This window comes from Amblyraja radiata, chromosome 18, assembly GCF_010909765.2.
Source record: "Amblyraja radiata isolate CabotCenter1 chromosome 18, sAmbRad1.1.pri, whole genome shotgun sequence".
Classification (NCBI taxonomy): Eukaryota; Metazoa; Chordata; class Chondrichthyes; order Rajiformes; family Rajidae; genus Amblyraja; species Amblyraja radiata.
Window position 1 is genome coordinate 34,779,790 of NC_045973.1, and position 12,339 is coordinate 34,792,128.

General features: G+C 45.2%; 1 protein-coding gene across 2 annotated transcripts in view; it reads right to left on the bottom strand.

The window, feature by feature from the left end:
- cpne9 (copine family member 9) overlaps nt 1-12,339 on the bottom strand; it is a 385,757-nt gene that overhangs the window by 190,182 nt on the left and 183,236 nt on the right. Inside the window, exon 7 of one of the 2 annotated variants that reach the window (XM_033037105.1) lies at nt 11,637-11,639. The exons of the other annotated variant lie outside the window; for it this stretch is intronic. Within the exon in view, the coding sequence (XP_032892996.1) occupies nt 11,637-11,639 (3 nt within the window). The remainder of the gene's footprint in view (nt 1-11,636; nt 11,640-12,339) is intronic. 2 annotated transcript variants of the gene reach the window in all.

The window sequence follows — 12,339 nt, forward strand, 5'->3', positions numbered from 1 at the left end:
AACCTTACATTCTTACACAATTGAATATGATCAGTCATAACACAGTGTAAGAACAGTTACACGATACAATTAAAATAGAAAATGAAGCGCAAGGGTGATACTGAACACATTTGGACACAGCACCTCACATATATTACACAAGACATTCAGTTGGCATTGGTTTGACTCCCTGAGCCAGAAAATAAGGTCATTTATGGTGGTGTGATTCTTAAGGTAGGAAACACAATATTGAGGGGTTTTATCAAAGATTTCTAAAGTCAGCATTGATAGAAAGGACAGGTCTTCTCTAAAAGGGCAGGCTGGTAAAATCACCTCAACTGTGCCAATTGTTGAGTCTAGGTAAATTGCAATAACTAGAGGATTTCTATTGGAGCCCAACATCACTTACAGTCTCCACAATATATATGAATGGCATATTATGCAAAAACCCCCCTCACTAACCAGATCAAACACATTGGCCCCAATATCTGCAGAGACGAGGGGAAGGAAGTACAGGTTAACAGAAGCACACGCTGTAGTTCAACTACTGTGGTTGGCATTATTTTAATTCTGGAGAATAATCGTTGTATCTTTAAGTGAGTGACCACAGTGCTATTTAACAATGTGATCAGGTATCTCAGGCTGCGAACTTGGGCAGGCGTGCAGCCATATCCAGAGGCCAGAATGTACATCAACTATTGAGCACTGTGTTTACAAGCAGCTGTGCTGCTGCTGCAAGCAAGAATTTTGTGTTTTTCGTTTCAGTACATATGGCAATAAAGATACTTGTGGCTGCGGAAGTGTGTTCAGGACAGTCCCAGAGAGAGGGAGGGGATTTAGTCAACTGTGTCTCTTTCAGCTGGCTCTCTCGAAAAGTAAAACAACTGCTTTCTTTCCCCGGCTCCTGCCTCACACCAATGCAATGTATTCACCACCCAGTCCCTTATGAAAGTTAGCAATGAATCTGTTACCTCCATCCCAACAGACATGATACCCAATGCATGAAGACAGAAAGTCACAAGGCTCTCATCAATCATGCATAGTATTATTGCTGATGTTTTTTTGGTTTAGTTCAGAGATACAGCGCGGAAACAGGCCCCTCGGCCCACCGAGTCCACGCCGACCAGCGATCCCCGCACATTAACACTATCCTACACGTGCTGGGGGAAATTTACAATTACACCAAGCCAATTAACCTACAAACCTCTACCTCTTTGGAGTGTGAGAGGAAAGCAGAGATCCCGGAGAAAACTGACAGAGGTCACGGGGAGAACAAATAAACTCATGCAGACAAACACCCGTAGTCAGGATCACACCCGGGTCTCTGGCGTTGTAAGACACCTGCTCTCACGCCTGGAAGTGATGTATGCTGTTGATGAAATGCCTGTTCATCTTCTGCAGTCATTCACTTGCCTTGTGCACTTTGTCAACCCATAGTCTGTGGAGATTTACTGCCTTAAATGCGTCTAGGTAAAGTGCAGTAAATATCATGTAGTACAGAAGGAACATCGGTTGACAATAACTATTAGAAAGCATTGAGAAATTTTCACTGTGGATGGAGTCTGATTCATCACAAAAGGTCCAGTTCGGGCAACAAATATACTTGTTGTGTTTAGTATTCAATTATTTACAGTATATTTGTCTCCTTTCTTTTTTTTTCTGAATAAAAGAGCATGCAGCGTGGAAATAGGCTCTTCGGCTCGTCACAACAAACAACATGTCCCTTCTGCACCAGTCCCACCTACCTGCGTTTGGCCCATATCCCTCTAGATCTATGCTATCCATGCACCTGTCCAAATGTTTCTTAAACTTTACAATACTACCTGCCTCAACTACCTCATCTAGCAGCTCGTTCCATACACCCACGACCCTCCGTGTGAAAAAGTTACCCCTCACGTTCCTATTAAAACCTTTCCCCCTCCCACTTTTACTTTTTTCTGAATCCAAATTAAGGACACAGAGCAGAAATATTGAGGCAAAAGGACCGGATAGAGCCTTAAGAAGGGTGTTGAACCAAAAGTCACCTATTCCTTTTCTCTGTGGATGCTACCTGGCCCGCTGAGTTCCTCCAGCATTTTGCGTCTATCTTCGGTGTAAACCAGCATCTGCAGTTCCTTCCTACACAGGTTTGTACAATAATTGGCTTCTGTAAATTGTCCAGAATGTGTAGGACATTCGTAAGGGATGATCGCAGGTTGGCGAGGACACGATGGGCCAAAGGGTCTGTTTCCACGCTGTATCTCGAAAGTCTAAAGTAAATTCAATAAGTGCCAATCATGAGAAACATTTTCAGTTCAGAGCAGTCCACAAAGGCTTGGCCATTGACCATGCATCATTTTGACCTGTATGGACAATTTCCACTGACACAATCCCAGCAGGGCTATTTACTTGTTAAAGCTTTAGTGCTTCATCCGTCAGAAGCAACCTGTGCAAGCTTCACATAACACGAGATGTCCACGTTCCAGTCTAAGGCCATTTTGGGATTGAGGCGCTATTATGTTCAAAGTTAAACATAATCATGTTCACTTAATTACCAATGGTCTGTCTGACATATCATGCAGCGAATGATGCCTTTATAACTGGTGGGAAATAGTTTGTGTTGTGCACCTTAGAAACGTGCACTGAATGGATGAAGTAGTCACAAGCAAACATGGGATTTGTTCACGCTTAAATGAACAGCGCAATATGTCAAATAATGTACTGTCACAACATTTGGACAGGTACATGGATGGAATAGGTTTAGAAGGATATGGGCCCAACACAGGGGGTGGGACTAGTGTAGATGGGGCATGTTCTTTAACATGGGCAAGTTGGGTCGAAGGGCCTGTTTCCAAGCTGTGTGACTCTATGTGCTGCTCAGGAAACAGTTGAGCAAGGCACAGAGGGGTGGGGAAGAGTGAGGACCGGTGCACTCGTACGCCCTGTTGGGGGTCTGCACTGGGCTGGTAGTTGGAGGACAGGTAGTGGTGGTAGAGAAGATTGTCATCTCCATTGAAGGCTTCGTGTGATTGCAGGGTCAGGGGTCCAGCGTAGGGTTGGAACAAGCTCTGGGTGGGGTGGAGATGAGGGCTTGATAGACATTGGAGCTGATCAGTTCATCCCACTAGGATCTGAGGGAGACAGTGATGAGTGGTTAAGGTAGTTTGGTACCATATTTGAAGACAGGCTAGGAAAGGATGAATAGACAATAGACAATAAGTGCAGGAATAGGCCATTTGACCCTTTGAGCCAACACTGCCATTCAATGTGATCATGGCTGATCATCTCCAATCAGTACCCCGTTCCTGCCTTCTCCCCATATCCCCTGACTCCACTATTTTTAAGAGCCCTACCTGTTTCCTCATCTCCGTTCTAAATGACTTACACCTTATTCTTAAACTGTGGCCCCTGGTTCTGGACTCCCCCAACATCGGGAACATGTTTACTGCCTCTAGTGTGTCCAAGCCCTTAACAATCTTACATGTTTCAATGAGATTCCCTCTCATCCTTCTAAACTCCAAAGCGTACAAGCCCAGCTGCTCCATTCACTCAGCATATAACAGTCCCGCCATCCCGGGAATTAACCTTGTAAACCTACGCTGCACTCCCTCAAGCAAGGGGACCAAAACTACACATAACACTCCAGGTGTGGTCTCTCTAGGACTCTGTACAACTGCAGAAGGACCTCTTTGCTCCTATATTCGATTCCTCTTGTTATAAAGGCCAACATGCCATTCGCTTTCTTCACTGCCTGCTGTACCTGCATGCTTACTTTCATAGACTGATGTACAAGGACGCCCAGATCCCGTTTTACTTCCCCTTTTACCAACTTGACACCATTCAGATAATAATCTGCCTGCCTGGATTTGTCACCAAAGTGGATAATCTCACATTTATCCATATTAAACTGCATCTGACATGCATCTGCCCACTCACCCAACCTGTCCAAGTCAGCTTGCATCCTCATAGCATCCTCCTCACAGTTCACACTGCCACCCAGCTTTGTGTCATCTGCAAATTTGCTAATGTTGCTTTTAATTCCTTCATCCAAATCATTAATGTATATTGAAAATAGCTGCAGTCCCAGCACTGAGCCTTGCGGTACCCCACTAGTCACTGCCTGCCATTCTGAAAGGGACCCGTTAATCCCTCTTAGTTTCTTGTTTGCCAACCAATTTTCTATCCATGTCAGTACCTTACCCCCAATACCATGTGCCCTAATTTTACCCACTAATCTGCTATGTGATTAAATGCTTTCTGAAAGTCCAGGTACACCACATCCACTAGCTCTCCCTTGTGATTAACTAAGTGATGGGGGTAAAGTTTAACCCAAGGCTGCGAGAGAAGAAACGTGACAGGGTCCCTGCTGGGAGACCGCTTTTCGGGGCTTCCGCAACAGCGACTTCTCCCGCCCGAGTTGCGGGGTTGAGGATGACCTGGAGCGGGGCCTTACATCGCCCGGCGCGGCTTTAAATGGCCGCGGGACTTGTTAGCGCACGCCGGGGGCTCCAACACCAAGATCCGGAGCGCGGCCTTGCATCACCCGGCGCTATAATTGCCGCGGGACTTATTTACCATCGCCCGCCGGGGGCTTTGACTCTGACATCGGGAGGAGAACGAGGAGTGCAGGGGAGAGATAAGACTTTGCCTTCCATCACAGTGAGGAGGAGATTCACTGTGATGGATGTTCGTGTAAATTGTGTTGTGTCTTGGTTCTTCTTGTTTGTATGACTGCAGAAACCAAATTCCGTTTGAATCTCCGGGTTCAAATGACAACAAATAAATTGTATTGTATTGTATTGTGACTCTGGGTGGGATAAACAAGTGGGAATTCACAGGCCGGAGAGCTGCAGAGACCCCGGCCCCACACATGTTGCACCAGGGATGTGTCCGGTACTCATGGTGCCTTCATGCTGCTCACTTTCTCCACCCCTGCGACCAGAAGTACATCACGCGGTGCCAGCTCACTGGGTAAGTGGCGGAAGTAGGGTGCTGTAAGGGGAGCCTCGGTCCAATATAACCAAAATCCGTTATATAGATGTCCACTTTGTGTTGTGAGGGTTTACTGTACAGGACTTAGTGGGATCCCAATGTGGCACTGCACTGCATACGATTTGTTGTTTAGTGTAGAGATACAGCACGGAAACAGGTTCTTTGACCCACTGAGTCCACACCGACCATCGATCACCTAGTCACACTACTTCTATGTTATCCCACTTAATTATCCAGTTCCTACACACTTGTCTACAAACCCACACGTCTTTAGGATGTGGGTGGAAACTGGTGCACCCGGGAAACCCGCGCGGTCACAGGGAGAACATGCAAACTCCGCACAGACAGCACCCAGGGTCAGTATTGAACCCAGGTCTCCGGCAATGTGAGGAAGCAGCTCTACCAGTGCCGCCCTGACAGTTCCTAACAATGGCTCCTCCTGGATCGACACTGTCAAATATCTCTGCAGTGCTTCAGTGATTTGGTTTTGGTCATTATTGTGCTCCACTGCCAGTACTTTTTCAAATGAATAACACTAAAATAATCAGTGCGATGCAATCTAATTTCTAGGCTGGAGTATGCATTTTAAAATGGCGCTGCAATTATATTTCTTATCAATCTATATCCTGGTTAGAAAAAAACGTTTATTAGAAAGAATCAAGATGCTTTGTTTCACACAGAGCCTGTGCAAAGGATCCTCGATTGATACCAACATTCTAGCACACTGTGTGTATCTTGGGGCATTTGATGACATATCCATACTAGTTACTGCAGTCGGCTCTGTGGTAATTCCTTCACGGATTGGGGGAATGGTGGAAGGAAACACAAATGTTTAGTTTAGTTTATAGATACAGCACACAAACAGGCCCTTCGGCCCACCGAGTCTGAGCCGACCAACGATTCCCACACATTAACACTACCCTACACACACTAGGGACAATTTCACATTTTATAGCAAGCCAATTAACGTACGAACCTGTACGTCTTTAGAGTGTGGGAGGAAACCGAAGGTCTCGGGGAAAACCCATGCAGGCCACTGGGAGAATGTGCAAACTCCGTACAGACAAGAAGCCGTAAGGCAGCAACTCTACTTCTGCGCCATCATGCCGCCCTAAGGTACAAATCACACAAGGCCAATCTCACACAACTCTTAACTACCCATTTAAAGGTCAATGGAAACAAGTGGCCTCTCGACCTCAAACAAGGGACTTTGCTCTGTGCAGGCCTCTGGAAAAAGTGAAATGTATCATTTCAGGGATATCTTTTTCTTATCAAATGGGAAGAACAGAGCTTATCCTCCACAAAGAGTCAGAAGGTGCACAGCTTAGGTATCCAATTCCACTAATGTGCACTGTGATTACATCTACAGTTCTCCAATAACAATCTACATCAGGAGAGCTCTCAAACACAGATGTTAAAAACACACTGCCCTGCATTAAGTTAAAAACGGATCAAAGCTAAGCTCCAGGAGATTGCTGTTTCCATAATGATTTCTACCCAAAGATTTCTGCGATACTATTTAAAGAACGTGTTTACCGGCATCGATTCTGTGTTGAGCAAACAACTTAGAAAACGAGGAAAGTCAAGGATAAAGTAGCTGTGAACTTGCCGACTTTTAGAGAAACTTCCAATGAGGATAAATGAGAATATTTTGTTTAGCTCAGAGATACAGCGCGGAAACAGGCCCTTCTGCCCACCGTCCGCGCCGACCAGCGATCCCCACACATGATCATTATCCTACACACAACAGGGGCAATTGACAATGTCGCCAAGCCAATTAACCTACAAATCTGTACGTCTTTGGAGTGTGAGGGAAAACAGGAGCAGCCGGAGAAAACCCACGCCGCATGGTGGGAGAGGGAGAGGGAGAGGGAGAGGAAGTGGGAGAGGGAGAGGGAGAGGGAGGGAGGGGGAGGGAGGGGGGGAGGGAGGGGGAGGGGGAGGGGGAGGGGGAGGGGGGGGGGGAGGGGAGAGGGAGAGGAGAGGAGGGGGAGAAGGAGAGGGAGAGCATTTCCATTTATTTTTTGTTTTTACAAATTAATTAATAGATTCTATTAATAGATTCTCACCTTCTGCTTGTCCAATATAAGAGGATACGACACATCATTAAAAGAAGAAAGAGAAACGTTAGTGCTTATAACTACAGCGTGCTTACTGACAACACTATGCCAACCAGCGAGTTGGAGGCAGGGCATATGAATAAGGACGCATTGATGAACTGGACAGTGAGGAAGGTCAGTTTACTCAGAATCCACTAACACAGGAAAAGAAACAAAATGCATGACAGAAACTGCAGTAACCTTTACCAATAGAAGCAGAATAGTTTCTCTCAAAAAATACAGTGAGCGGGCGGTTCGAACAATGTGGTCACCAATATTGGCACGGAGATTACCCACCCCTTTGTGCTTTGGCTGGAAATGGTTTGATATTTATTGCTGAGTTCCTTCAAATATAATGGGATGGGGTTATGCTTCCATAATGAGGAGAGAATGATATGCTGGGTTTCCTAACCTTAGATAAGAAAGATGAAGGGTGATATAAAACCTTATACTAAATTATGAAGTAGGTAGCCAGGATGAATTATGAAAATCCTTTTCCTTTGAAGAGGAGCCTTTAATCAGAGTGCATAGGTTTAAGGTAAAGGGTCGGAGATTTAGAGGGAACTTCAAGAATCTTTTTGTAAAATTTGAATTTTCAATTGCAATGAAGTTTTTGGGGTTTAAAGACATCGAAGGCAGAGTAAATTGTCAGCATTCTGTGTCTATCTTCGGTGTAAACCAGCATCTGCAGTTCCTTCCTACACAGTAAATTGTTACACATTTAATTGAGAGATACTGGGTGGAAACAGGCCCTTCAGCCCACCGAGTCCACGCCGACCAACGACCACCCATACACTAGTTCTATGTTATCCCAGTTTCGCATCCTACACATCAGGTGCAATTTACAAAAGGCCAATTAACCTGCAAACCTGCATGTCTTTGGAGTGTGGGAGGAAACCGGAGCACTCAGAGAAAACCCACGCAATCACAGGGAGAACGTACAAACTCCATGCAGACAGCACTTGTAGTCAGGAAGGAACATGGACCTTTGGTGCTGTATGGCAGCAACTCTACCGCTGCGCCACTGTGCCACCCGAATGATACCAGTTCCCTCCCGATAACTACAATTTTAAAAAAGCAGTCCAGACGCAGGGATAACGTAGGTGGGATTAAGAGTAAAGCAGTCTTTGCCAGAATACTTGTGCACTGGTGTGATATTTATGATTTATCAGACAACGGGATCAGTTTGATATTGGGACCGATATTCTTTTAGTCTGAATTATTGAGTCTTGATCTCATCTACACTTAGAATTCCCAAGTAACTTCACTAAAAGTGTTGATGGCTAACATTGCCTTCCATCTCAGCAGTCCCTCCTAGACTGAATGACAACTTCTGGTAATTAAAGCACACTCATTCAAGCCACTCAATGATCCAGTCACCAGTTTGAGTGGATTTAGACAACCCACTTGATAGGCTCACTAATGCATTAGTCATGCTATTATCATCTGAGCATGTCTGCTTACCTTCCTGAGAGAGCAGCTGAACGAAGTTGAGTAGATTATAGAAACCATGTCTGCTATCAGATGTTATGTGTTTTATTTTTCATTTTTATCTGACCAAATTTCTCTTTATTTTTGTTAATTTTGATTAAAGATACAGCACGGCAACAGGCCCTTCAGCCCACCGAGTCCGTGCCGACCAGTAATCCCCGCACACTAACACTATCCTCCACCCTACTAAGGAAAACTTACGATTTTACCAAGCCAATTAACCTTTTTCGATTTTTCCTGCATCTGCTGTTCCTTCTTAAACCTACAAACCTATATGTCTTTGACGTGTAGGAGGAAACCAGAGCACCCGGAGAAAACCTAAGCAGGTCAGGTGGAGAAAGTACAAACTCCATACAGACTAGCACCTGTAGTCAGGATCGAACCTGGGTCTCTGGTGCAGTGAGGCAGCAATTCTATCGCTGCGTCACCGTGCCAACCTCTAAGTAACATTGTGTAACGGGATGTGCAGCCAGCAATATTTGGATAGGAAGATGCTTTGAACCACAGGGTCAGTCTTTCTAATTTACTCACTAAAGTAGTAAGAGTGGAGTTTATAAAATAAGTACACAAAGCATTGGACTAACTCAACGGGTCAGGCAGCATCTCTGGAGAACATTAATAGATGGCGCTTCGAGTCGGGACACTCCTTCAGGCTGATTAGTCTGAAGAAGGGTTCCAAACCAAAATATCACCTATCCATGTTCTCCAGAGATGCTGCCTGACCTGCTGAGTTATTCCAACAGTTTGCGTCCGTATTTTGTTAACCAGAATCTGCAGTTCTTTGTTTCTGCACGGATGGAGTTGAAATTTCTGTCTCAATCATGTCATGTTGATGGTCCATTTTACAACATGTTTCCCAGGAAGGCAAGTACAAAGTGAACCAATCCCCTACAAAAATAGCTGGAGAAATATAAAAAGAGACCGGATCTTTGATTGTTGAAATATTTTTCAAGCTTTAACACTGATCATTCATTCTGGTGGAACACCTTCCCAGTTCTCCCACCAGTCTTACTGCCTCCGACTACATTCCATCTCTGTCCCGCCCACTCCCCTGACATCAGTCTGAAGAAAGGTCTCAACCTGAAATGTCACCCATTCCTTCTCTCCAGAGATGCTTGCCTGTCCCGCGGAGTTCCTCCAGCATTTTGTGTCTACCTTTGGTGGAACAGAGGTATGGGGATGAAAATGCCGAAGTCACTAAAATCATGGCCTTAGTTATATTCCTTTGTTGTCCTCTGCAGCTTGTTTTTGGTGCATTGTCCTTCTGTATGGAACCCTCAATATCTGTGAGCTTAAATTGGGCAAATCAATGGCTGTGCACAGTAATCATGGAATCATAGAGAGATACAGCACAGAAATAGGCCCTTCGGCCCACCTAGTTCTGCCAACTATCAAGCACCCATTTACGCAAGTCCTGCACAAATCCCTTGATGGTGGGTGTATCGAACATCCAGAGGGGATAGTTGATGCAGGTACTATAACAGCATCTAAAAGACACTTGGACAGGTGGATGTATAGGAACGATTTAGAGGGATATGGGCCAAACACAGCAAAAGGCACTTTTAGATTAGGCAGCTTGATCGGCATAGAAATGTTGGGCCGAAGGGCTTGTTTCCATGCTATGTCTCCATGACTCTGTGTCTCTAAATCCCTGTTTTATTTTCCCCAAATTCCTGTCATCTCCCTTTCAGACTTCAGACTTTGTCGGCATAGTGGTGCGGCTGGGTAGAGTTGTTGCCTTACAGCGCCAGAGACCCGGGTTCGATCCTCACTAAGGGTGCTTGTCTGTACGGAGTTTGTACGTTCTTCCTGTGACTGCGTGGGTTTTCCCTCCGGCTTCCTCCCACACTCCAAAGACATGTGAATTTGTAGGTTAATTGGCTGCTATAAATTGTAAATCATCCCAAGTGTGTACGAAGAGAGTTAGTGTATGCAGGGCCGGCCTTAGGGGGTGCGGGGCCCAATTGGGAACAATTTTGGTGAACCCCAGATTCCCAGCCAAGGTCTGTCAGCCCAGTTATTTAGTATATATATTATGAAATTGTACACTAGGTGCTATGGATTCTACACTGTGTGAATCTCTCCTGCTCCCTCCCGTTTGACTGTCAGTAGCTCCGCTGGCTTCCAACCTTTACCGTAGTAGCTAATTACCATTAAACTGCATTATGTGATTGGGCACAATGATCTTGGAGACAGCGGCTGATTGGACGGGAGGAGACCTATTTGTTGATTGGACGGGAATTTTAAGGCAAGCTGGTTGGTGATTGGATGCAACCCCCTTAGAGACAGCGATTGATTGGCCGCCAAATAAAATTATCGTATAGGAAAACAAAAATCGCTGGTCGGTGCGAACTCAGTGGACTATCTGGTTGTATCTCCAAACTAATCTGGTTGTATCAACCAGACTGTCTGGTTGTATCTCCAAACTAAACAGTATAACATGCAGGTACATTCATTTAAAATTAAATTCAGTGATTATTTCACATGATTTCTCACTGTGTAAAGCTCAATATCTGACCAATTTCTGTTTAACACGTTTGGTCTGGTCTGCCGTGAGCATTTTTCTCTCCCCAAACAGTTCATATCTAGCAAACCGATCAACGAACCAGACAGCAGTTGGACACAGTCATAGAAACATAGAAACAAGTTGCAGGAGTAGGCCATTCGGCCCTTTGAGCTTGCACAGCCATTCAATATGATCATGGCTGATTATCCAACTCAGTATCCTGTACCTGCTTTCTCTCCATACTCCCTGATTCCTATCAGCCACAAGGGCCACATCTAACTCCCTCTTAAATATAGCCAACGAACTGGCCTCAACTAAATTCTGTGGCAGAGAATTCCAGAGATTCACCACTCTCTGTGTAAAAAATGTTTTTCTCATCTCAGTCCTAAAAGATTTCCCCTTTATCCTTAAACTGTGACCCCTTGTTCTGGACTGCCCCAACATCGGGAACAATCTTCCTGCATCTCGCCTGTCCAACCACTTAAGAATTTTGTGCGTTTCTATAAGATCCCCCCTCAATCTATCCCTCGAGTCTATCCAGTCTTTCTTCATATGAAAGTCCTGACATCCCAGGAATCAGTCTGGTGAACCTTCTCTGTACTCCCTCTATGGCAAGAATGTCCTTCCTCAGATTAGGAGCCCAAAACTGTACGCAATACTCCAGGTGTGGTCTCACCAAGACCCTGTACAAATGCAGTAGAACCTCCCTGCTCCTATACTCAAATCCTTTTGCTATGAATGCTAACATACCATTCGCTTTCTTCACGGCCTGTTGCACCTGCGTGCCTACTTTCAACGACTGGTGTACCATGACACCCAGGTCTCGTTGCATCTCCCCTTTTCCTAATCGGCCACCATTCAGATAATAGTCTACTTTCCTGTTTTTGCCACCAAAGTGGGTAATCTCACATTTATCCACTATACTGCATCTGCCATGCATTTGCCCACTCACCCAGCCGATCCAAGTCACCTTGTAGCCTCCTAGTTTAGAGGGGTTTAAACGGTTTAGAGATGTTTAGAGGGCTTCAGATGGGGTTAGAAGTGTTCAGAAGTGTTATAGAGGGAAATAGGGGGGAAAAAGAGGGGGATAGAGGGGGTTTAGAGGTGTTCAGAGGGTCCCAGAGGGGTTTAGAGATGTTATAAGCCCCCCGTGAGAAATTGTATTCCTCTGAAATTGAGTATAGACATAAAGCTGGAGTAACTCAGCAGGACAGGCAGTGCAGCGACTCTGGAGAGAAGACCCTTCTTCAGACTGAACTGAACTCTCGTCGGTGAGAGTACTTGTGATTGTCT